Source organism: Onychomys torridus, chromosome 11, assembly GCF_903995425.1.
Source record: "Onychomys torridus chromosome 11, mOncTor1.1, whole genome shotgun sequence".
In the NCBI taxonomy this organism is placed as follows: domain Eukaryota; kingdom Metazoa; phylum Chordata; class Mammalia; order Rodentia; family Cricetidae; genus Onychomys; species Onychomys torridus.
The window spans coordinates 4,635,639-4,662,060 of NC_050453.1; the positions used below are offsets into that span (position 1 = coordinate 4,635,639).

General features: G+C 46.4%; 2 protein-coding genes across 5 annotated transcripts in view; one reads left to right on the forward strand and one right to left on the reverse strand.

Annotated features, from left to right (window-relative positions):
* Positions 1-1,160: 1,160 nt before the first annotated feature.
* Positions 1,161-1,636, reverse strand: LOC118593297 (ubiquitin-conjugating enzyme E2 variant 1-like). Its single transcript, XM_036202663.1, has 2 exons — positions 1,458-1,636; positions 1,161-1,331 (listed from the first exon to the last, which is right to left on the reverse strand). The coding sequence occupies exons 1-2, from the start codon at positions 1,625-1,627 to the stop codon at positions 1,184-1,186; spliced, it is 318 nt and encodes a 105-aa protein (XP_036058556.1). The 5' UTR covers positions 1,628-1,636; the 3' UTR covers positions 1,161-1,183.
* A 4,046-nt stretch (positions 1,637-5,682) lies between these two features.
* Positions 5,683-26,422, forward strand: part of Rps6kc1 (ribosomal protein S6 kinase C1) — a 160,692-nt gene continuing 139,952 nt past the window's right edge. For 3 of the 4 annotated variants that reach the window (XM_036202277.1, XM_036202279.1, XM_036202280.1), the window contains exons 1-2: positions 5,683-5,898; positions 21,263-21,298. In XM_036202277.1, coding sequence (XP_036058170.1) covers positions 5,794-5,898; positions 21,263-21,298 — 141 coding nt within the window. In that variant the 5' untranslated portion in view covers positions 5,683-5,793. The remainder of the gene's footprint in view (positions 5,899-21,262; positions 21,299-26,422) is intronic. The other variant, XM_036202278.1, reaches the window with a different exon arrangement.

Genomic DNA, 26,422 nt, shown 5'->3' on the forward strand with positions numbered 1-26,422 from the left:
CAGAGTGGGGAACATGGCGATGAGCCAGGAGGCCAGGCCCACTGATCTAAAATCTCATGACACAGAGCTCCTCCAGGTCCTGGCCGAGGGTCTGAGAAGCAGCAAATACTGAAACCTGAGTCTGCAGGGTCAGGGACTCTGTTCAGCTGTCGGGCTCCACATAGACCTGATGGATGGCCAGGGAGCCCTGTCCAAACCTCTTCAGTGTGTAAAAGCAAAGCAATTATGAGAAAAGGAACCGACTCAGAAACCTGTGCGCTCGGCCTCTCTACATGGCCTGTCTCTAGGCGTCACCACCAAGGCCCCTGAGCACTGGCAGGTTTGTGGCCCCGTGACTGCTCTGTTCACCTTGAGACCTGAGCTCAAAGTGCATCAGCTGATGGTGGCAGCAAGGCTGAGGACCTGGCACCCCATTCCCGGGCTGGTAGCAAGTGAACGTGTGGTCCAGAGCTAAGTGAGGGAGGCCAGGCTCTTCCAACCTCATCTGATGGCTTCTGGCCACAGCAGGTGTTGGGTGGTGATGGGCAACAAGGGAATTGAGGAGGAGTGGAAAGCAGCACCCCTTGATAAAGGTGGGGAGACGGGAAGCCCTGAATTCCTCACCCACAGCCAATTTCTGAGGAAGGGGAGGGTTACAATCTAAGCTTTGGCCAAGGGTGGGAGTGGAGGATTGGGGGGGATGATGGCTTGGATGGGGCATCACTTAAGACTTAAGAAAGCAGGGGTGCGGCCAAACACCCCCAAGCCCAGCAGTGGTCCCACAGCTGCTACCTGAAGCCTTCCCATCTATTCTAAGGGCCACCACACAGCTGTGGCAGGAGGGCGGGGTGGGCAAAGGCAGACCCAGGCCATGTGTCAGCAGCAGGTGATTGTGTGACGTTTCTGTTCACAGTTACGTTAGCTGTGCCCACTGCTCCCAAAGGAAACCGATTTCAACACACCTTCTTGATCCCAGAAGTTCAACTAGGCAGCCAGCGGTTACACTCACCAGAAGATGTTACACAGCACAGCCTATGTATTTCAAATGGACAAGAAATTAGTATCAGAGCAGTGTTCCAGATGGAGTCTCAGTGGAGCTTTCTCTCCAGTACTTTGAGGTCTACAAGATGAATCTAGAAAATTCACTACTGTGGAAAATGAAGACTTAGAGTGGACTGGGGAGGGGAGAATGGGGCCTTGGTGACTAATTGCTGTAACACTGTCCTTCTGGTGGCTGTGGTAGCTTCATGTTCTCTTTTGACATCATCAAGCGCCGAAGCTCCTGCAGGATGACTTTGATGCTGTGGGAATTCTGCCGCTTGGCCAGCACTGCCGTGGCCCTTGGGTCCACCACCTCATTTGAACTGCTCACACCACTCATATTGACTTTTGTTACAAATCTTACAGATGGGGGTGCTTCTGGGTATTTAGGCCTACATTCTATTTTAAGGCTGTATATTCGGTTTTCATAAATTGTTCTTGGAGGCCCAATTATCATCCCTGTCCATCTTGTAAGTGTCATGTCTTCATTGTCCTCTAGACCCCAGCTAACTGTGCCGTCACCTACTCCTTTCTGGCCTTCTTCCAGCTCTTCCAACAGTCGGAAATTTCGAGGGACTTTTACTCCCGAGCCTGTGGTGGCTGCCATCTTGCGTTGCTGTCGCTTGAAGGCCCCTAGCTCCTTTCTTGCTGATCACTCTGGTATCAAAAGGTCTAGGAGACAGCGGTAGGTGGATCTCTCATATAGTCATGTACCTCTTCACAATGTCTTCCTTAGGTAAGTAAAAATGCTAAAGCCTAGGTTTGAGTTGAGAAAACTCATAGTGTTTCATGGTGCAGGTGGAAGTTCTGAAAAAGCCGCCAGTGAGGAGACAGGCACTCAAGCTGACGAGCTGACGAGCTGATGGACAGGAAGCTGCAATTGAAGGACCTGTTCAAAATTCAATTTCTTTTTCTCCTCCTTCTTCTTCTACTCCTCCTCATTATTTATTATTATTATTATTATCTTTTAGATAAGGTCTCTATGTAGCCTTGGCTCACCTGAAGCTCATTGTGGAGACTAGGTTGGTCTTGCATTCATAGAGACCCACCTGTCTCTACCTCCTAAGTGCTGGGATTAAAGGTATGTACCACTATGCTGGCTAATTTCCTGATTTTTTTTTTTTTTTCTTTTTTGGTTTTTTAAGATGGATTTCTCTATGTAACAGCTCTGGCTGTCCTGGAACTTGCTTTGTAGACCAGGCTGGCCTTGAATACATAGAAATCTGCCTGCCTCAGATCCCAAATGCTGGAAAAACATTTAGGGTTAGGGATTTAGCTCAGTAGTAGAGCATTTGCCTATCAAGGGCAAGGCCCTGGGTTCGATCCTCAGCTCGAGGAAAAAAAAAAAAAAGAAAGAAAAAGTTATTGGTTGGGTGAGATGGTCCAATAGGTAATGGTTGCTGGCAAGCTTGGTTGTCTTATGTTCAATCCCTGGAACCCACATGGTGGAAGGAGAGAACCAACACACATGGGGGGGGGGGGGGGGGGACAGACACATGGCACAGGGAGAGAGACAGACACACAGGTACACACACACATATATAATACAAATTATTGACATAGGTTTTTAAATCTCAGATATAATTGTAGAATTGATTTTAGTTTCAATGTTTTTGCTTCATACACTTTAAAGGCTTGTTATTAGGTACTAATCCATTTAGAATTAGTCTGTCTTCTTAATGGATTAGACTCTTTATCAGTAAACTTGATCCTTCCTTATTCCTGATGCTTTTCTTGGGCTGTCAGGCACAGAGCATATGCTTAGCAAGCGGAGATGCCTGCCTTTGAGCCCTAGCACTGCCTAAAATAACAAAATCATCCAAAGGGTGGACACGAAAGGGAACAAAACCATTCTTACGGAGTCCCCTCAGTGGTGTTTTCAATGCTATCTTTTCTTTTTCTTAAAAAAAAAAAGATTTATTTTTATGTGTAGGTGTTTTGCCCGCATGAGTTCTCAGTGTCTAAGGAGGTCAGAAGATGGCCTCAGAGTCCCTGGAACTGGAATTACACACATGGTAGTGAGCCACCATGTGGGTGCTGGAAACCAAACCTAGGTCCTCTATAAGAGCAGCGAGAGCTCTCAACAGCCGAGCCACTTCCTGAGTCCCGGCATTCCTTTTTCTGGTCTATTTTGACTAGTAGCATTTGGTAAATCAAACACTTGGAGACAGTGAGGAAGGCAATCTCTAAGGATGATTCCCAATAGCTGAATAACATAATAACACAGAGAGTAAAACTAGCCAGGGAAACAGGAACAGGGTGTGAAGGAACAGCTCCGACTTTGATCGGCCATGCTTTCAGTGTCAACTGGATGTAGACAGGGTCTAAGACACAGCAGAGAGATGGGAATGGAGACACAGATTTGTGAGTCCACCAGAGCTGACAAAAGACCAGAGGCAAAAATCCTGAGAAATGAGTAAAATAAAGGCAAAGTGAACTCATACTAGGTAAGAGCAATGAAAATGTAAGATCAGCCAGAAATGCCTAAAGCTGAAAGTCCTGGGTATGATGGGGTTATTAGAAAGTTTATTTGGAGCATTTTTGAAGTATCTACCTAGTCCTGAGGCTAGGCTGACCAGGAGCAAGGGAAAGATGATGCAACATTCATGCAACTGAAGGGGGAAAGGCAAGGGGATCCCTCTGCTCCTTCTTTCTGGACTGTCATCCGCCTTTCCATGGCAGCCAGTGTCCCTTGAACAGAAAGCCTTAGGGAACCATTCTGGATTCATAAGCTATGTATCTGTATGATTTCATGCTATGTATCTGTCATGATACTCATCACGATATATTTTGTTACATACTACATAGAGAGGGATGATCTTTGTAATTCCCATGCTTAATTAACATCTGGCACATAGTAGGTAGCGAATTCAGGGTTAATGAATAAGCGAAAGGCAGTTTTTAAGAAGGTATAGGTTTGAGCAGGAGAGAGAACGCAGCAGTTAAGAACACTTGGTGCTCTTGCAGGGGACCTGGGTTTGGTTTCCAGAACTTACATGGTGGTTCACAACCATCCCTAACTCCACTTCCAGGGGATCGGAGGCGATGCTCTCTCTGATCTCTGTGGGTACCAGGTGTGCATGTGGTGCACATACATGTAAGCAGGTAAAACACTCACATATATAAAAGGAATAAATCTTAAAAAAAAAAAAAAGAAGACTATATAGGCCCAGTAGAGCCTCGTAGTGGGAGATTAAACATAGAGTGGACATACTACTGGAACAATGTTTTCCTTCTGTCATGAGGGTAAGATTCAGCCCACAAGGGAAGCAAGTATTCAGCAAGACTGTCAGGCTGGAATGGAGATGTGAGAAGATGAAGAATTAGTGGTAAAGTCACTCTCCTTTTTCTCTTTGTAAAAAAGGTTTTTATGTGTATAGGTATTTTGCCTGCACTTAGGTGTGTACACTGCCTGTGCACCGGAGGAAGCCAGAGAAGAATACTGGATCCCTCGGAACTGGAGTTACAGGCAGTTGTGAGCTGCCACATGGATGCTGGGAATGGAACCTCACTCAGTCCTCTGGAGCAACCAGTGCTCCTAACCACTGAACTTCTGTCTCTAGTGCTTGCTCTCTCTCTCCCTCCTCCCTCTTTATGTGTGTGTGTGTGTGTGTGTGTGTGTGTGTGTGTGTGTGTGTCTCTTACTCTCTCTTTCTTCCAATTGTGTATTCTAAGAGTTAGGCGCAGGGAAGCAAGAGATACTGATCTGAGAATGACAAAGCCTTGCAACGAACATTTTGGAACTGGAGACTCTTTGGAGTGACTTTGCCTCCCTCCATGAACCACCCAATAGATGCGCATTTAAGAATCTAGGAAAGTTAAAAACAAAGCAAAACAAAACAACCCAACCAAACAAAAACTTTAAGCCTGGAGGTGGTGGTGAATGCTTTTAATCCCAGCACTCAGGAGGCCGAGGTAGCTGGATCTCTGAGTTAGAGGCCAGCCTGGTCCACAGAGCAAATTCCAGGACAGCCAGGGCTACACAGTGAAACCCTGTCTCGAAAAACCAACCAACCAACCAACCAACCAACCAGCCAACCAGCCAACCTAGATGTATAGCAGCCTATCCTGAATCCGGTGGCCGAGTGGGTTTTGTCTGTTTTTAGAGAGGTTCTCCCCATGTAGCTCAGGCTGACCCGAAACCTCACTATTTTACTCAAGTTAGCCTCAAACCCGCAGGAGGCCTCCTGGGAGCGCGGGTTACAGGGGTGAACCTCAATGTGTGGTTGTTTGCTGTGCATGCAGCCGTGGTAATGGCAAGCAGGCTGCAGGCGAGAGGCTTCATCTCAAGAAAAATGGAATGTATCTGGGAGAGCGCTGAGATGTCGCTGTGGGTACCGTGCAGGCAACCTGAGTAGGGAAGGAAAGGAGATGCTTGGCTTGGGCGTTCCTGCTTCCATCCCCAGGACTCTACAGGAGCTTGAGCACAGGGCGGGAGGCGCAGACCTCTCACCAGCTCGCAGATTCTAGACTACGTCGGAGCTAGTGCACAGGGAGACTTAGTAGTCACGCCTCGGGTGTCCACAGCGACTGGGACCGGTGCTCATAGGGTACCCGAGGACACAGCTCGGAGAGAATCCAGTGTGGCGCCTCTCCTTTCCCGATCGCTGACGAGGCTGGTCCGGAAGTGTGTGTGGTGATCCGGAAGCAGATCCCCGCGGCAGGCCCCAGGAGCCACCGCCCCCTCGTCGCGGTGCTGTGTGCTGCTCGGGGTCCGCTGTGGCTGGGGAATCCCGATGGTCCCCAGCTGGCGGAGTCAGGGGCGGAGGGAGGATGACCTCTCCTTGGGGTCACAGTGCCGACCTGGCCCGCTTCTACACTGTCACCGAGCCCCAGCGACACCCCAGGGGCTACACGGTCTATAAGGTTACCGCCCGGGTGAGTGCCTGGATAGGGACACCGGGGCGGGGCACCGGCTCCCGACTGCGGCTGGGTGCGGCTAGTGGTAGGTAGGACTCTTGGGGATGGAGACTCAGACAAGAGACCCTAGGTGTTAGACAGAAACTACAGGCAGAGACGGGACCCCGGGATGGAGATGCTGGGGACCCCAGGCAGGAGACAGGGACTCCAGGCATGAGAAGAGACTCAAGGGTGGAGGTTGTAGGGACCCCCGGCAGGAGACTGGACTCCATGATGGAGGGGATGGAGACTCCCGGCAGGAAACCGGACTCCAGGATTGAGATGCTGGGAACTCTTGGCAGGAGTCAGATCTCCAGGATGGAGATGATGGGGACTCCCCAGGATGGAGATGATGGGGACCCCAGGCAGGAGAATGGACTCCAGGATGGAGATGCTGGGAACTCTTGGCAGGAGTTAGGACCCCGGGATGGACATGATGGGGACCCCAGGCAGGAGAATGGACTCTAGGTAGACAGACTAGGGTGGTTGCAGATATGGGGTGGCAGGCTCCACTAGCCATTCTGGGGTGGAATACTGGTGGATGACTTTAAATGGATGACCTAGTCTCTGTCCCATTTGGACTTTTCTCTTAGAATGAAATTTGCAGAAATGGGCTGGCATGATCCCGAGGGAAAACACAGACTTAAAAATGTTAGTGGGTGCGTTGTCTGGCTTATGTAACTGAAGAGCTGTCTCCTTTTAACTTCTCTTTAAATGGGCGGTTTGCTGTGAGGCAGGTAGGCTGTTGGCAAAGGTCTCACTGTTAGTTTGCCTGTCTTGGACCTCTGGCCTTTGGTTCTGAGTCCTTCTGAGCCTTTTCAGATGCATGTGTACTTAAGTGATCTTACCTGAGTTGACTTGAGGGCAGGCTGGGCTGGCCAGATGGCTCAGTAGATAAAGGTGCTTGCTGTCAAGCCTGAGGACCTGTGTTCAGTTCCTGGGACCTATGTGATGGAAGGAGAGAACTCACTCCTGCAGATTCTCCTCTTCCAGCCAAAGGTGTCCCCCCTCCCCATGTCCCCTGCAAGTAAATAAATGTTAAATTTTTTTCTCGAGGCTGTTTACATGAGTTCATTGTTCCAAATTTAGCACTGTTTCTCTTAAATTTTTGTTACTCAGCTTGAATTTTAAAAACTACTCATTTTCCCAAGAGGAAGGTGAGAGTAATGATAACATGAATGTGTAGTGCTTGTGTGTGTAGTGCTTGTGTGTGTAGTGCTTGTGTGTGTAGTGCTTGTGTGTGTAGTGCTTGTGTGTGTAGTGCTTGTGTGTGTAGTGCTTGTGTGTGTAGTGCTTGTGTGTGTAGTGCTTGTGTGTGTAGTGCTTGTGTGTGTAGTGCTTGTGTGTGTAGTGCTTGTGTGTGTAGTGCTTGTGTGTGTAGTGCTTGTGTGTGTAGTGCTTGTGTGTGTGCTAGGGACTTTTTGTTTTAACCCATCCCCCAGTTTAGTTTTCTACTTCACGATGAGGAAACAGATTGAAGGAAGTTTAGAAGTTTGCTAAAGTTTCTGTTGCAAAGCAGTAGCAGCTTTGGTCTTTGGAACCATTTCTGCCTCACTCCAAGATGAACACAGTGTCAGGAATGGACTCAGTTTTGAAGAAGACAGGTATGGGCGAAGGAGTAATACTAGCACAGTATCTATTTAGAAAGCACGCAGGAAGCAGGCCCCGAGAAACCTGAGAGAATAGATTGGGGTACACCAAGCTTGGGACATGCAAGTGGTTGATGGCATTTGGAAATGTTGCAGAGTCAGACAGATGTAAGATGCTGGGTTGAGCAACTTTGTTTAAGATAGCAAGAAGAGCAACTTCGTGAAGAATAGGGAGAAGTTTGCCTTCTCTCCTTGTAGGTCAGATTGTTGTATGGGTGGGGTGTGAGACTATAAGAGGATGAAGGGGTTCTTCTTACACCATTCTTGAGGCCTTTTTAGTCATTGAGATCTGTGGTTTCCTTTCTACAAAGCTTATGGGATCAGAACTGTTCAATAGACAAGACAGCAGTGTACTGAAAGTCCTCACTGTTAGCACCAAGGTCGCACCCATCTGCACACAGACTTTTGCCTCTTACTAGACAGAGAGGAGGTTTCACTTCAGCGGAAGGAACCACTTGCTGCAGTGGCCCCCAGATGGAAGTTTTCCTCTTCTCTTTTCTTTTCAAGATTTATGTATTTTTGTTTTATGTGTGTGAGTGTTTTGCCTGCACGTAGGTACGTGTACTACAAGTGTGCTTGGTGCAGGCAGAGTCCAGAAGAAGTAATCAGTCTCCTGGAACTGGAGTTACAGACCATAGGAAGCCACCATGTGAGTGCTGGGACCTGACCCTGGGTCCTCTGCAGAAACAGTGAGTGCTCTTAACCACTGAGTCACTCTCCAGCTCAGAATGCCTTCCTCTTTATTCTAGGCACCATTTGTTGTGCGTGTGTAGTTCCAGGTACTTGGCTCCATAAGGTATGCAAGGGAGTGCTCGGGCTTCCCTTCTCGATTTATGGGCGGAATGGAGTTTATTGTGCTTAGATACAGTGTATAGGAAAGTGTTTAGTGCCACAGACACCACAGGAAAGGGCTGTGGGAATTCAGAAGACAGATTTTTGTGGCGGGAAGATGGGAGGAGTCAAGAAAGGAGAGGATGTTGGATGTGGAAGAAAGATGGAGCCTATAAAGGCCTGGGAGTGTTGCTGTCTGTGAAGCTTAACCGAAAGCCCTGAGTATGATAATCGTATTATTACTTTTCACAAAGGAAGGTTGATCAAATGCAGATTTAAAATATCCCAGTATAGGGGCTGGAGAGATGGCTCAGTGGTTAAGGGCATTAGCCTCTCTTCCAGAGGTCTTGAGTTCAATTCCTAGCAACCACATGGTAGCTCACAGACATCTGTAATGAGATCTGGTGCCCCCTCATGGCGTGCAGGCATACGTAAAATATTCCAATATAAATTAGGTGATGTAGCTCAAGACGTGCCCTCATGCACTTGCTGTGTATGCCTGTTGCCATCGTCACTGAACTTGAAGATTATTGACACTGACTTTCTTCTCTCTAAGTGCTTGTTGTCCCCATTTACTGCTTGTGTTACAGATTGTGGTTTTTACAATGTTAGTGGTTTTTTTTTCTCCTGTTTTTGTGGTTGTTGTCAGAGCTGGGGATCAAACCTGGACTCTCACAGAAGTGAGAGCCTGTGCCACTGAGCTGTGCCCACAGCCTGAGGTTTTTGTTTTGTTTTTAACATTATTTCTCTGTGTGTGTGCATGTGTCTGTGTGAGTGTGGGCCACTGGCATGCATGCGGAGGTCAGAGAATAGCTTGTGGGAATAGCTTGCCTCCTGTCACTATTTGGGCTCTGGAGATTGATCCTGGCTTGTCAGGCTTATCCACTGAGCCATCCCGGTGGCCCCACAGCCTTCATATTTTATTTTTTAAATTAAGGATCTACATGGAGGTGCATTTTAAAAATAATTAGGCCTAACATTATAAATCAAGTAAAATGTTCATTGCTTTTTGGAACTTAAGAAGAAAAACATTTTTCCTCAGGAGACCTAATCAGGTAAATGGTGCTCCCCCGAGAACTCCCCAAGATGAAAGTTAGGAGAACCTTCTGCATATTTCCTGCTCCTGATTGAGCTTTGAGGAACAGTTAATATATTTTTGATGTCAGGAGTAGAATTAGAATCATTACATTTTGGGAAACAAAGAAACTCTTTTAAGTCTATGTAGTACTTTTCTTTTTCTTTCTATTTTTTAAAAAAAAAAATTTATTTATTTATTATGTACACAGAAGAGGGCACCAGATCTCATTACAGATGGTTGTGAGCCACCATGTGGTTGCTGGGAATTGAACTCAAGACCTCTGGAAGAACAGTCAATGCTCTTAACCTCTGAGCCATCTCTCCAGCCCATGTATTTTTAATTTTCTGGAACCTAGCAGGCTTGCAATAAATGGTAATTTACAGGCAAACCAACAGGTTCCCTATTACTTCTTTTTAGTTTTTGTTTTTAGAGTAACCAGAAGTATTTTACTAGAATGTAAGAATTACAGACGTTTCCAGAGCAGTCATGCACAGTGGTTGGAACCTTTTTTGACCCAAGGTTAGGCTTATATAGGATTGCATCTGAAGAACTGCTTGGCTGGTTCTGAGCATGCCCACTGTGTGACTGCTTATCTTAGAATTGATGAGTTAAAAATAAGGAGTCTTGTGGAGCATGTCGACATAAACATGTCAATTCCCCATTTGTTTAACTCTTCAATCCGAGCAGTCTTTGAGGGTTTCAGTCTCAGTCTCTCTCTCTTTGTTTTTGTTTTTGTTTTTGTTTTTTTTCAAGACAGGGTTTCACTGTTGTAGCCCTGGCTGTCCTGGAACTTGCTCTGCGGATCAGGCTGGTCTCTAATTCACAGAGATGTGCATGCCTCTGCCTCCTAAATGCTGGGATTAAAGGTGTGCATCACCATAGCCTGCCGAGGTTTTCAGTTTTTCACATAATTTGGAATTTCAGGCTGAGCCTACATCTATCCTCATTTCATGTAGCTAACATTTATTGAATGATGATAGCAGATACTTAGATGGTGCTTACTGTGAATTAAGCATTTGATATAAACAAACAAAAAGTTGCCCAGTGAGTGAGTACTGTTGTTTTTTCTCATTTCTGATGGGGAGTTGAGGCTTAGAGAAGTTACTTATTCAGGATCACTAGTAAGCAGGGAGTGGACTTTGCATTTGGATGAAGTTAGGCTGGTGACAAGCACTGTACTGTGCTGCTGATGCCCATATGAAACATTTCATTAGATACTGTTCATGTCCTGCATGGGCTTTCCTGTCTGTTGTGAGTGATGGGCACTTAAATATTGGAAAACTCATGGCTCAGATTTTTCTGTTCTTTCCAGGGTCTGGGTTTATTCTACCCTTCCTTTCGACTGTTACACTGTTTAACCTAAAACTCTCATATGCCAACATTTTAGTAAATGGATTTAAAAAATATAAATTTGTTTATTGACATCTCAGATACTCACATTTGTTTTAAACTGCAGATTCTCTAAACGTTCAGAACCTTTCTTTTCCTTTCTTTCTTTTTTAAAAATGTACATTGGTGTTTTGCTTGCATGTCTGTGTGAGGGTGTTGGATCCCCAGAACTGGAGTTGCAGACAGTTGTGAACTGCCGTTGGGTGCTGGGAATTGAACCTGGCTGGGTCCCCTGGAAGAGAAGCCACTGCTCTTAACTGCTGAGCCATCTCCCCAGCCCCTGAATTTTGATTTTCTTTGAACCTTGGCTGGGAAATAGTTTGCTGTAGTTTGTGCTGTAACTGTAAGTTTGCTAAGAGGAAAACAACAACTTGGGCAGCATTTGAGTGTCTACCATTCAAGTGTTTCTGCCAGGCTCTTGATAGCTGGGGTCTTTAATAATGTAGAAAACTGCTATTCTTGTCTGCTGTTACATTTATTTATTTGTGTGTGATAACATGGAGGTCAGAAGGCAACTTACAGGAGTTGGTTCTCTCCTTCTTCCAAGTGAGTTCCAGGATTTGAACTTAGGTTGTCAAGTTTGGCAGCAATCACCTTTAATCTACTGAGCCACCTCAACAGCCTTCAATTCCTGTCTTAGTCAATTTGTGTTCACCAATAACAAGATACTATTGGCTATGTGGCGTAAGCAGCAGACTTTTTTTTTTTTTTTTTTTTTATCATAGTTCTGGACGCTGGATAGCCCGTGGTCAAGGTGTAGCCGTTCACTATCTGGAGAGTGCCTGATTCTTAGGTTGCAGATGTCTGCCTTCTTCTTGTATTTTATGATTGAGGGCTCATTTATATTCTTCTTGTGAGGATACTAGTCCCTAATTATTTCCCAAAGGCCTTATATCCAGACATTGCGATCAGAGGGAAGTGTCAGCATGGGAGTTTTGGGGGGACACAGACATTCAGCCCATTGTGCTTTCACCTTTCATGAAAACTCATTAGAAAGTGGAATGCCCAGAATTTGTCCCATTGACTTGTCTGTCTTGTCTGGGAGCTCATTGGCGTCAGAGAACTAGGCAATGTAAATGTCTGATGATGGTTTGTGCAGGTGCTGTCTCTGGGGGCCAGACTACCTTGTTGGCAGGTGATAGCTGGCGCGCATCTTCTTGCCAGCCTGTGACACCTGCATCTCTGCAGGGAGGGAGATGCAGGTGCTACGGTGAATTGGAGGTTGAATTTGGTAAGAAGACAATTATATATATGAGCTGAATGCTTTGACGTGCTTAATCATCCTGCCAGAGTCATGGTTTTGTGTGTGTGAGATGCAATTTAAAGATGGCAATGTATCCGTATGAAATTATGGGTTTCCTGAAAGTTAATGTCTGAAAGCCAAGGTTGCATGTGTTATATTGATGAACGTGCCTTTTGGTGTACTGGGTGACCGCAGGGAGTCCTGTTCAGTGTCACACAGAATTCCTTTTGTGTAGCCTGCCATCTCTTCAGCACTCTTACAGATTTGTGTCTGTGAAAGGTAAAACGGGCCCGGCCCTCTCTGATATATTTTATTATCTTTACTTTGCATTTCATGCTGTATTGAAGCACAGTACTTTGTTATTTACCTTCTTAGCTGGGTCCTGATGGTGGAGTAGCCGTGAGAGGGCTTGGGTACAGTGGGTTGCCTGGTGCCCATCGGGCCTTCTGTGCAGTGTCTGCCAACAGCAGTGACCTTAGCAGTAGATGCAGCTAGCCTCTTGCTTGTCTGGGTCAGGCCCTTCCAAGGGACATTTGTGTTTCACATGGAGCTCTTCCTGGTCTAGGCTTTAGGCGTTATGTGGAGGTGCCTTTGGAAAGTCCCAAGGTTCATGTTGGTCAAATCATTGTGTCCACCTGCATCAAGCTGCAAAGCAGAGGACACATGACTGAGATCTTACAGGGTCAAGGTCTCATTTCCTGGCTGTTGGATGACCTCTACCTCAAAGAAGTGGGATATTACTCAGTTTAATACTGATGCCTTGGAGAGCTCAGGGCCATGGATTTTCTCATTTCAGACTGCTGTGGGATCGTATACATCCAAGCCTCATTCCTGAGCACCCGTGATAGGCCCTCTGCTCAAGAGGTCTTACACTGTGTTGCCTCTCCTTTAGTCTTAACCATCAGTAAATCCTGTTTCCTGTCTCTCCTCTCCCCCCCGGCCCCCCCACATGCAGTTAGCTTCTTAAAACTGAAGTTGAACGTTCTTCTGTGACTGGTTTCTGATGGCTTAGGAAATATAGTAATGAGAGCTGAATACTTTTTGTAGTTTTATTTTCTAGTAGCTATTTATTCAAGAAAAGGGAACTCCTTTATACAAATCTGAGAGGATGATGATTAGCTGGAACAGTGTGCATGCACATGTACATGTTTGTGGTGTGTACACGTGATGGTGAGGCTTTACCATACCTCCACTCCTCACACACGCTGGGTGTGTTACTGTCTCTCTTACTGTTGGGGTGAAATAGCTAAGAGAACAGCCTGGGGGAGAAAGCTTGCTGTGGCTCACTGCAGGAGGAGGGAAGCTGTGGCTCACTGCAGGAGGGAAGCTGTGGCTGTGGCTCACTGCAGGAGGAGGGAAGCTGTGGCTCACTGCAGGAGGGAAGCTGTGGCTCACTGCAGGAGGAGGAAGCTGTGGCTCACTGCAGGAGGGAAGCTGTTGCTGTGGCTCACTGCAGGAGGGAAGCTGTGGCTCACTGCAGGAGGAGGAAGCTGTGGCTCACTGCAGGAGGGAAGCTGTGGCTCACTGCAGGAGGAGGGAAGCTGTGGCTGTGGCTCACTGCTGGAGGAGGGAAGCTGTGGCTCACTGCAGGAGGGAAGCTGTGGCTCACTGCAGGAGGAGGGAAGCTGTGGCTCACTGCTGGAGGAGGGAAGCTGTGGCTGTGGCTCACTGCAGGAGGAGGGAAGCTGTGGCTCACTTCTGGAGGAGGGAAGCTGTGGCTCACTGCAGGAGGAGGGAAGCTGTGGCTCACTGCAGGAGGAGGGAAGCTGTGGCTCACTGCTGGAGGAGGGAAGCTGTGGCTCACTGCAGGAGGAGGGAAGCTGTGGCTCACTGCAGGAGGGAAGCTGTGGCTCACTGCTGGAGGAGGGAAACTGTGGCTCACTGTAGGAGGGAAGCTGTGGCTGTGGCTCACTGCTGGAGGAGGGAAGCTGTGGCTCACTGCTGGAGGAGGGAAGCTGTGGCTCACTGCTGGAGGAGGGAAGCTGTGGCTCACTGCTGGAGGAGGGAAGCTGTGGCTCACTGCAGGAGGGAAGCTGTGGCTCACTGCTGGAGGAGGGAAGCTGTGGCTCACTGCTGGAGGAGGGAAGCTGTGGCTGTGGCTCACTGCAGGAGGAGGGAAGCTGTGGCTCACTGTAGGAGGGAAGCTGTGGCTCACTGCTGGAGGAGGGAAGCTGTGGCTCACTGCTGGAGGAGGGAAGCTGTGGCTCACTGCAGGAGGGAAGCTGTGGCTCACTGCAGGAGGAGGGAAGCTGTGGCTCACTGCAGGAGGAGGGAAGCTGTGGCTCACTGCAGGAGGAGGGAAGCTGTGGCTCACTTCTGGAGGAGGGAAGCTGTGGCTCACTGCAGGAGGAGGGAAGCTGTGGCTCACTGTTGGAGGAGGGAAGCTGTGGCTCACTGCAGGAAGAGGGAAGCTGTGGCTCACTGCAGGAGGGAAGCTGTTGCTGTGGCTCACTGCAGGAAGAGGGAAGCTGTGGCTCACTGCTGGAGGAGGGAAGCTGTGGCTCACTGCTGGAGGAGGGAAGCTGTGGCTCACTGCTGGAGGAGGGAAGCTGTGGCAGGGGCTGCTCTGTGTGGTGTAAACATGTGGTAGAGTTCCTTTGCAGCTTTGTAGACAGGAACCAACTAGCCTGGAACCAGACACAAGCATAATCTTGAAAGGCCTGGCCCTGTTGCCCTGCTTCTATCAGCTTGCTTCAACTCCTAAGGTTCCACAACTTCCAAAACCACACCACCTGGGGACCCAGTGCTCAAACATAGGAGTTTACGGGAGACACTTCATACCAAGCCAAGCATTCAATGTCCAAGCTACATATTCAGTCCATGAAAGTACTTTTATCGCTGGGCGGTGGTGGTGCACGCCTTTAATTCCAGCACTCGAGAGGCAGAGGCAGGCGGATCTCAGTGAGTTCAAGGCCAGCCTGGTCTACAGAGTGAGATCCAGGACAGGCACCAAAACTACACAGAGAAACCCTGTCTCAACCCCCCCCCCCAAAAAAAAAAAGTACTTTTGACTTCACTTTTAAGGAATGTTATAGTATTTATTAAGAAGTAGGGAAAATGGGTTAGCATGCTGTGTAATTTTGGAAACTGACTGGTGTTGTGATCTGTTGATCGTTGTGGCCTGAGGTAGGGTACACTGCAGAATGTGGCCATTGTCTCAGGATACACATGGAGGTCATGAAGCAGGGTAGAAAGACAGGGACACTGTAGAGATACGGGAAGGCGGGAGACTACCTTATGCCTGAGTCGGATTGAAGTCTCTGGCCAGCCAAGAAGCACAGTTAACAGCACAGAGTTAAATTCCATCTAACAGTGATCCAGGCTTAAGGCCTGATTGTGTATAACCATGGACAGAGCCTCATTCCTTGACCTGGAAATTTGCCCAAGAATCTCAAATGTAACCATTATCTTAGTTTACTGTGGAGATGGAGATAGCCTACCCTTTGTGTCCCTATGAGCTACAATTTTACTTATTAGCTGTAATCTTTTCTGGCTAGACAGGACCACCTAGCAAGCTCATTTCGGTATCTTGGCAACCCTGTAAAGATAGTAACTTCAAATCTCACCCAAATCCCTGGATGGCTGTAGTAAAAAACAAGGAGCTGCGAGTTTCCTTGAGAGGCCACACCCTCACTTTCTGTGACTCTTTGAGAAGCCCACATGGTACTTCTGGGTGTCCTTCTGAGTGTTTCTCTTAACCATTATGCTTAAAGTTTATATTAAAATGTCCCTGATAAACTCCAGCTCTGCCTCATAAACTAACTAATTGTGAAGTTCTTTCTGCACCAAAGCTACACATCCTGGTGTCCTGGGTTAAGGTCCCTAGAAGTCTAGGGGAGTTCCTCAGGCTGCCAGGTGATGGATGATGGGGAGTTGTGCTCTGGCAGCCCATTCTTTGATTTAGTATTAAAGCGACAGAAAACACAACCCCACGCTAAACCCAACTCTAACAGGTTTATGGCCAGGACTGGAGCCACACTGTTCAACCCCTTTGTTTTTAGTTCAGAGCTCCTTCCTGCTCCGTCTCCCTGCTGTGCTAAAGTGCATCTCCTTCTTTCTTGCTGACTTATTTTTCTTTGGGAATGAAAAATTTAGGGTGTCTGGACTACTCAGTTGTGTTCTGGAAAGGTGGGGTCCTGTCCTGCTCTGTTCTTGGGGCACATCCAGGTGCCACTGTTGTGACAAAGCAAAGCATTTCATTTTCTGTGCAATAGAGGTGGTTAACCTCACTGTAGACTTTGCTTTCTTAAACTCAGGTGACTGCTGGAATGAACTGAGTCACCTGAACTACAAACATAGGCAGCGTCCCACTGTGTTCCAGATTTTAGGTGTTATATTAGTGATGGTGATCATAACGAACCAACAACCTAAACATAAAAGTTGAATTGTCAGGGGCTGCAGAGATGGCTCAGTGGTTAAGAGCATGGCTGCTCTTTCAGAGGACCTGGGTTCAGTTCCCAGCATGTACATGGCAGCTCATAACACACGGCAGCTCATAACTGCTTGTAACTCCAGTTTCAGGGGATCTGACTCCTTCACACAGACATACATGCAGGCAAAACATGAAAACACATGAAATAAAGATGAATAAATTATTTTTAAAAGAGTTGAGCTGTCAGGTGACTCTGGGAGACACCACATAGTATGGCATCCCTTTAGAGATGTACAAGGGTGACTAAGGACTCTTTCGTACATAAAGGAAAATGGAAACTCTTAAGTTCTTCCTTTGAAGCGGATGTTAGTGAGCACCGCTGGTCCATGTGGTGCTAATGCAGCATTGTAAGAGAGTATGTCTCAGGATGATTTGTTGACAAAATTCTTAACACTTAGAGACTCTTGGAAAGAATGCCTGGCGTCCCTGGACCCCTGTATCGGATGCTGCAGCGGATACCGTGACCTTTAGAGGAGTAACCTCCTCATCCAGGTTTAGCGGGACTTGGTGGCTGAACCTTCTGACTGTGTAACTTCACTCAGAAAAACACCGCTAAGCACTTGGCAATCTAGTGAATTTGCAGTGTTTTTATTTTAGTGTTATTACTTGTAATTGCTAATATTCGTTTAAAAGTTCCAAAAGTTTGGGTTTGAGGGATTAATTTTATTCATGTTGGGTGTGGTTAAACACTTTGCTCAGATTTCCAGTGACTGATGAGAATGATGCAGAAAGCATTGCTAGGGTGGGTAGGGTGGCTCAGTGGGTGAGGGTGCTTGTCACCAGATGATGTAAGCATGACAGCCTGAGCTCCATCTCTAGAACCCACATAGAAGTGGAAGGAGAGAACTGACCACAGTTGTCCTTTGACCTCCCTGACACACACACATGCACCCTGTCACACACACATGCAGCCATCACATACACGCACCCCATCACACATATACATGTACCCATCTCACACACCTACACTCCATCACACAGACATGCACCCGTCACATCACACACATGCACCCTGTCATACACACATGCAGCCATCACATACACGCACCCCATCACACATATACATGTACCCATCTCACACACCTACACTCCATCACACAGACATGCACCCGTCACATCACACACATGTACCCTGTCACACACATACATGCACTCTGTCACACACACATGCATGCACCCCATCACACACACACACACATGCATGCAAGATAATAATAAAATCAAGTGTTGTTAGCAGTAGACATTTGGACTCGATTTATGTTATTCTAGTCTTTGTGTTTGTTTACTTTCTCCTTTGAAAATACTTTATTATTTGTGTGTGTGTGTGTGTGTGTGTGTGTGTCTGTCTGTCTGTCTGTCTATGTGAGTGTATGTCACATGTGTGTGAGTGTCCTTGGAGGCCTTGCTCCTGGTGCTGGAGTTCAGAGTGGTTGTAAATACTATCCACTGAGCTCTCCAGCTCCAGGGTACAGGAGGGTAATGTAGGTACAGAGCCCCTTGCTCAGATGGCAGGGATTGAACTTGGCTGTGGATCTGGGCAGTGACAGCATTTTTATGCAAGTAGCATAGGAGACAGACCGTGTGTGCTCCCTTGTCCCCAGTGTGTGCTCCCTTGTCCCTGGTGTGTGCTCCCTTGTCCCAGTGTGTGCTCCCTTGTCCCCAGTGTGTGCTCCCTTGTCCCAGTGTGTGCTCCCTTGTCCCCAGTGTGTGCTCCCTTGTCCCCAGTGTGTGCTCCCTTGTCCCCAGTGTGTGCTCCCTTGTCCCCAGTGTGTGGCCCGTGTGTGCTCCCTTGTCCCCAGTGTGTGCTCCCTTGTCCCCAGTGTGTGGTCCCTTGTCCCCAGTGCGCGGCAGCACAGTGGGCACTAGGGTGTGCTGGATGAATAAATGTAATAATGAAACCTAATGGTGGCAGGGCCTTGTAGAAAGGAGAGATCTTAGTTATTGCTGAAAGTACCACAGAGCAGATCAATCACGGTTCTAACTCCAAGTCTGAAGGTGACTGACATGAGCTTTTGTTGTCTGAAGAGGTGAGTGCACAGTAACCCACTCTAGCATCACTTAAAGAATGTGGAAGGAATGAAATAAATCATTAGTACAAAATGCTGTGCGAATACACAGTCAGATGGTTTCCCTCCTTGGCAGAGTGCCTTGAGCTGAGTCAGCACAGGTCTAGCCAGCCCACTAACGGTGAAGAGGAGGCTGAAAGCAGGGTCCTGGCCTGCTGCTCAGTGTTCACGTGTGGAGCGGGAGGAGGAGCACAGAAGGGAAGCAGAAGCCCAGAGGAGGAAGGAGAGTCAGGACGTGTGGCCCTGTGCACTTGCTCTGACCTCTCTGAGCTTGGCTAAGCTGTGGGGAACGAGACTGCCAATGCTCCACAATTAGCTCTCTTCTCCCCTGTGCACGCCTCAGGACCCTGCATGCCAGGCAAGTGCTCGTTCAGAGCCACATCCCCGGGCCCCACAGATAGCTCTGGTTTAATTTTCTGAATTCTGTCTACATACATTTCTCCTTTCATTTGGGAATATTTGGAGGGTGAAGCGTGAAGCGTAGTGTCTTTTGTAACTGAAAGGGTGGAGACCTTCGCTTGGCTGTCCGAGTCCCTCAGCTTTGACTTCCTGTGTTTCTGTAACAGCCATGAGATGCTTCTGTTATGAAGACTGACAGACTCGACCCTGTTCCTGGAGGTTTCTAGGCTGCCACTGTGTCCAGTGAGGGCCAGTTTCACTGGAAGGGTCCAGGACAAAGTACTGCCCCGCCTGCTGCTTCTCACACTGTGTTCTCTGAGACGTGGAAATAAGTTGGAAAATAGACGCTTCTTCCCTTTGAAGTTCTGTTTTTTCGAGACAGGGTTTCTCTGTGTAGTTTCGGAGCCTGTCTTGGATCCTGCTTTTTAAACCAGGCTGGCCTTGAACTCACAGAGCTCCGCTGGACTCTCTACCCAATTTATATAAGAGATCAAGATGGGTAATTTGAACTAAGGCTTAACTTTAAGTCCAATATTTTTGTTTTTCTTTTGGACTTAAGTGTAGCATGAATCTTAGAAGGTCTTTTTAATAAAAACAAACCTGGAGCCAGGTATTGGTGTGAACGCTGAAAGATCAGAGAAGCAGAACAACCCACAGCTACCTCACCTCACTAATTCCTCAGCTGATCCTGTTTCCTCAGACTGGAAGCTTCTGAGTCCTCATCCAGAATGGATCTCAGCTGAACTGCTGCTCAAAAGCCTAAAAGCTTAAACACCTAGTTTCTGGTCCTCACACCTTAAATACCTTTCTGCCATCACTCCTTGGGATTAAAGACTCTTGTTACTACGCTTGGCTGTTTCCAGTGTGGCTTTGAACTCACAGAGATCCAGATGGATTTCTGCCTCTGGAATGCTAGGATTAAAGGTGTGAGTGCCACCATTTTCTGGCCTCTATATCTAGTGGCTGTTCTGTTCTCTGACCCCAGATAAGTTTATTAGGGTGCACAATATTTTGGGGAACACAATACCACCACACTTAAGTCACAAGTGATGCCTTATTTATTTATTTATTTATTTATTTATTTATTTATTTATTTTTTAAATATTGGGTTTTACTATGTAGCCTTGGCTTGCATGGAACTTGACCTCATGCCGACTAAGCTAGTCCTGAACTCACAGAGATCCTCCTGCCTCTGCCACTGCCTCCTGAATGTGCCACCATGCCTGGTGTAATAAGTTGATCTTCATTTCCAGTTTTTGATATGTTGTCACTGATTATTAAAAACCGTTTCTTTCTCTACCCACAAACAACCATTTTAACGTGCTCGTGTGTGTTTCTCTCTTCAAAACACACCATTGTAGCCCCAAGTTCACTAATGTTGTATTTAAGTAAATAGATGATCTATAATCTAAAATTCATAGGAGATTTTCCCTTCCTACAATGCTATTTCTTTTTCCTTACTGAAGTTTTGTCAGTATTTCGGGCTTTTTAACCTCTGTAATCAGAGAAGCCTGAAAGAGTTGGTTGTCTTTCTTTTTGCTCAGAGTGTAGCTGTGCTTTCCTGTTGCTGGGGAGTGAAGCGAGGGCCTCACATTCACCAAGCAGACACCTTTGCTACGTCCTGGCCTCGCCCCTCATCACGGGTTACTAAAAGAAGGCTTACCCTTGTATTTACATTTTTGTTAATTTTGTTTCCTTTTTCACTGTTAGGTGTCCAGTGATCACTCCTCACAGATATTGAATGTGTTTGAACACTGGGGTCTCCTTATGTTGAAGTGTTGAGGCTAACTGCATTCATACACAATTGTAAGAAATAATACACAGAGTCTGAGGTGATAGCTCACAAGTAGTACTCACCTGTTTGCACGAGGCTGGGCTCAGTCCCCAGTCCCTTGCACCACAAAGGGACAATGTGGAGAGGTCAGTGTCCACGGGCCCAAGTGCAGCTGTCCCTTATGCTTGAGTTTGTCTGGGGTCTGAGAGGTGATAGCTAGCCTGCTGGAATTCTAGTGTGCAGTGACTGCAGCTGAGGTGTTCTCTCACAAATGGGATGCACATGGACTAAATGTTCTCTGCTTTTCTCCTGAGGTTTTAATATCGCAGAGTGAAATTACCACATTGATTGAGTTTTTAGTAAGTGATATAGCATTCATTTTCTTTTGCACAGATGGAATTTTGTGCAAACAATATTGAAAGTAATTACAGGGCTGTGAAATCTTATTTGATAACGAGCTATTTCTGTCTGTTTGGTTTTAGGTTGTTTCGCGAAGAAATCCAGAAGACGTCCAGGAGGTAGCATGCTTATCCATGTGAAAATTCCTCTTATCCTTGTTGAAGAAACTGCCCGAGTTACTTGTCTGAGTGTTTGTGTTTGTATGACGGTTTCTCTAGCTACATGACTTCATCCTGCTGAGTAGGCGTTTAGTGGTGGGCGTGAGGATTTGAGGACTAGTGAGTTTTCTCTCTAACCTTCACCTGACCCATTGCTAGTCAAGGGCTTTGCTAACCTTTTCAGGCATGATGCTTGTTCATTAAAGCACAAGGATTGGGTGGCTCGTGTCAATTCTAAAGCTGTAGTAATAGATGAGGGGCTCTGCATACTCCCACTCCCGTGTTGAGTTAGCATGCTGACGTCACGACTGCGCTGGTATCCCTGCTCATGTTTGACCGTTTTGCTTAGTTCTCTTACAGGCTTCTCACGTGTTCTGCCCGTCATCCTCTCCCCAGGATGATGTGGCCTGGCATGTTCTGCGTAGAGTGGTGGGTCTCACACTTGTGTTACTCTGTGCTTGGTGCTGAGTTTAGGGATGCTGATCCACAGGCTGCTTCCCTCAGTGCATGTTAGTTACTTCCTGTTTGATTCCCACTCACTTTTGAACTGGAGGCACTATGTTAGGGATCCCACCCCAGCCAAGTGTTCAAACAGATGCTGTAAATTTAACAGTTTTTATTCTACGGTGGTGTCGGTTGTCCCCCACTTGGGTTCTTTAGTGTCTTCTTTAGACAGGGTGTGGACTTCTGCTTAGATGCAGGTACCACTCCTGCTCAGAAGCACCTGGCTTGATTCCTAGGTTGGAGCTGATTGTTTCACACTGGTGGTCCAAGTTCATTAGACTCTTGATGTGTCTGACTTGGTAGTTTTTGTCTCATGACTCAAATCCACAGCGAAAAATGACTCAAAAAGATCTCATGGTATCTCCCTCATGGGGTGGAGACACCTTTGTTGTCTCCCTGATAGGGAGCTTATCAGAAGAGAAGGACCTATGTGTGTGTCATGATTAGTTGTTCTCTCCTTGCATGCCCATGATAGCATGAAGCGTTCTTTAGAATTACTGCCACTGTAATAGATTTGGCTTTTGAAAGTTTACAGCTCTGTTAGCCTTGGAAATGGGTTGTGTCACCTTGGATCATGACGTCTGATTGCCGTGCTGTGGTTGTACCTTGATGTTCCCTTTTCCAGGGAGAATCCTGAGCCAGCTTGTCCATGAGTGCACTCTGCCATTTCCTTAGTCCTTTTTTGGGGAAACTCTTTTATAATACCAAGTGCTGGTGACCCATTCATCAGCAAGCTCTTGTAAGTGTCCTTCAGTTAGACAGTTGCATGTTCTGATGTTAGAAATGATAGAAAACACTTAAGGTCCTCTATGTAGCTGACTTCCTAAACCGTAGACTCATTCTGAAGTTGTAACCGTACCTCTGGGCTCTTGCTTGTCATGTGTAACCATTGGCGTCCTCACTGAGAAGTGGTTATTGTTCAGGCTTCCTGATCCTTTCTTTTCATGTTCTTAAGCTGTGAACTCATGGATTTAGTTTCTGCTTTAGAATATACCCAGACTTTCCCAAAGCTCTTGGCTACTAATAAACACACACTTAGTTTAAGCAAACTATGTCTGTACTGTCTTTATAAAGCTGGAGAAATGTTTTTGTCCTTTTGGAGAGCTGGTCTGACCTCTCCAGATCTGTTCTCTTCCTAAGAATGCTAAAAGAATATATACAGGGAGTGAATCACTTGATATTATGTAGGGCAGTTTCCCTTTCCAAATTCCCTCTAAATTTTTAAGAAAAAGTTGAGTGGTTGGGGAAATGATTCAGTTTATTAAGTGCTTGCTGCACAAGCAGGAGGACTGAGTTTGATTTTAAGAGATCACATTTTGCTAGGCGGTGGTGGCGCATGCCTTTAATCCCAGCACTCAGGAGGCAGAGCCAGGTGGATCTCTGTGAGTTTGAGGCCAGCCTGGTCTACCAAGTGAATTCCAGGACAGCCAGGGCTGTTACACAGAGAAACCCTGTCTCAAAAACCAAAACCAAACCCAAACCAATAGAGCTCACATTTTTCCTGGATTCAGTGGTGTGTGCTTGCAGTCTCCGTGCTCCTTGGGGTTGGCCGGCCCGCCAAACATAAAGTGGGCAGTGACTGAGGACGACGCCGATGTCGACCTTTGGCTTCCACATCCACGTGTACACACAGGCAAATAAATAATGTGAAAATTCAAAAAAAGGGGGAAGAAAATGCATAAGCAAGTGCTGTAACAGTCATAATATTTGTTGATAGCAAAGATGACCCAGTAAGTTTATAGTAGTGAACGAGAGTGAAAGTAGAAGTGTTGTTGGGTGACGTTATAAAACATAGGGAAACATGTTTTTTGGTGTCATTAAGTTTAAGTATCTGAAAAAAGTGTTTATCATATGTTGAAATGCTAAAGGGAATGCTTTAATGAAAAATTGAGCTTTTGCCAAATTTTAAATCTACATATGGCCATCCCTGCTGATCTGGGGAAGTGTGTTTTTGTTCTCATTTCCACTTGAGGATTTCTGGGAACTTCAGATTTAGTGGAAAGGAGTAAGAGGAAAGGAGAAAGTGGCTGGCGTTCTGGAGCCTCGAGTAGAACAGGACCGTGTGACGATAAATGGGTATCTGGTGAGAGTGCTGGCCCGACAGGTTTATATGGCTTCAGATAACCCGGTGTCTTAATTGTGACAATGTTCTTAACTAGGATGTTTTATCAGCAAATGTGATTGCTTCATAAGCTCTAGTTTTCTGAATCTCTCATGCTCATCTTGTAATGGTTGGTAACACCCAGTTTGTTCCTGCACTAGCCCTGCAGAAGACGCTGCATTCAGAAGCTCATTATCCAATCCTCCCGAAGCTCTTGGCAGCATGGCACTAGCATAGTTTGGGTTACTTGTATATTTATGGATCCATATTTATTTATTTTTTTAATCTTCTAAGATGTGCTCTTGCTCTCTAGTTCAGACTGTCCTGAAACTCACTGTGTAGTCCAGGCTGGCCTTGGGTTCATGATCTTCCTACCTAGCCTTACTGTGTAGCCCAGGCTGGCTTTGGGCTCACGATCTTCCTGCCTAGACTTCTGAGTGCTGGGATTTAAGTGCAAGTCATCATGCTCAGCTCAGTTTGATACATTTTGAAATGTAAAAATAACACTTTTCCTCAGACAAAATTATGTTTCTGTGTTAAGATCAGAAGCTACAGAGAATCAAGAGCTGTGACAGTTACAGCTACTATTGTCTGCCCGTGCCCTGAGTCCCTGACTTTCTAGGTATTGGTCTGAGGAGGTTGATGCTCTTGCCCTTAACGTTTGCTAGAACTGTTGGTTCTGGTGGCCAATGTTTCTCCTGTTCACTGGCCCTGCAGACCATCTCAGCATAGCCAGGCTTCTGTTTTCCTCTTCCATGCTCCTGCCTGGTCCTGTGGTGTCCACTGTCCCTTGTTGGACTCTTTGTCCCATCGCAGACACAGAGGCAGCTGCTGACTGGTCACCACCTGTCTGCTGATGGCTCTGGTGGGAGAATACTTACACTTAGACCTTAACCTATGTGTCTTGGTGAAAGGCTCACAAGCATGTGATCCAGATGTGCACAGGTGGCTTCTGACAGGCTTTAAGTGCTGCTTCTTCCTTGCTCCCCACCCAGGAGACAGTACCACCACTCCTCAGTTACAGACACCAGGATTCTAGAACTGTCTGCCCTTGCATCTTTCTCTTTAGAAACGTTGTCCACAGCCGCCCCTCTCTACCTCTCCATGCTTTTTCACTCTGGTGACTTCTCCTCTAGATGCCATTCACTGTGGCCTCGTCCGGTGTCCAGGCTGGGTGGGGAGCCCTCTATACACTTGGGTGCATTTTCTCGGCATTCGCCAAGCCCTTTGTGAAGTCATCCAGGCTGGCTTGTTCTTCTCGCCTTGCTGTGAACCCTGAAGGGGGCCTGTGGTTCCTGTCTCATACTTTGGGACAATAAAGTGTCCAGCACAGGGTAGGGACACTGGTTTGGGTGACCATTTTTGTTGAGTAAATGAATAAAAATGAAGCATTGGGCATAAGCAGCTTGTCTAGTTCATGCTGTTGTCGTAGAGCCGCCTAGGCAACTGTAATTATGAACACCAAGAAACACTCTTCAAGGCTAACTAACTTCAGATAATAGGACAACGTTTGACAAGACTTGAAAATGGTGTCTAGAGACATTCCTGGCCTAGTGTTTGGTCATTATCAGCATTACCCTGCAAATACATGAAAACACTTAGACTCTTTTAAAAGTGAGATAATCAGGCTTTTGGGAGGGAAGGAATTTATGATTTAGGTTTTCTTTACTTTGTGGAACTCAGAGCTGACAGTGGCATTAAGGCCATGCATCAAATATTTCCTTTTTATAAAGTGTGTTTTTCTAATTTAATCTAAGTAAGGTCAAACAATTTAAGCTAATGACAGCAAATTGCCTCTCCATGTTGTCTAATCTAGAGGACTGTTACTTTGGTTTTTGCAAATGTGGGTTTTAATTGTATTCTGGTCAATGTTTACTTTGTATTCAGGAATCTTAAAGATTTCTGAAGAAATTATGGAATGTAAACTCATGTTTTCCTTCCTCACAGCCACTTCTCCTCTCTGTTAGTCTTTTTCTTTTTTTTTTTGAGAGGGGACAAATGTTATGTTCTTTTTGTTTAAAATTTGCCTGAGTTGGGGGCTGGAGAGATGACTTGGAGGTTAAAAGCCTTTCCTGCTCTAGTTCCTGCTCTTGCTGAGGACTGGAGTTAGTTGCCAGCATCTACATGTCTCTGTCATGGACCATGGGAGACCAGCTCCCACGATCAGCTCCGGGTAATAAGAGGAATGCCTCAGTATCGAGGGATAGGAAACTTGTTTATCTGAGGGTACTTAGGAATAAGTTTTAATCTGTGAGGGGGAAGTAAGGAAACACACTTGCTTTCTGATGTTAACTTTCTCTTTTACTTCATCTGAAGAATGGTCTCTGACTCTTTGTCTTCACACAGCTACATATCTCCACACTGCTGCACACAGCTACATATCTTTACATACATACATCTTTTCACATGGTTGCATATCTTTCTTTTACATACATTTCTCTTCTACATCTCTTTTCTATACAACTTCATCTTCCTTGTCT

Excerpts from the sequence above, each read along its gene's own strand:
- LOC118593297 (XM_036202663.1), bottom strand. The coding sequence starts at position 1,627 with ATGGCAGCCACCACAGGCTCGGGAGTAAAAGTCCCTCGAAATTTCCGA. Across the intron at positions 1,332-1,457 it reads ATGATAATTGGGCCTCCAAG|GGTGGACCCAAGGGCCACGG; the intron begins AACAATTTATGA and ends TTCAAATGAGGT.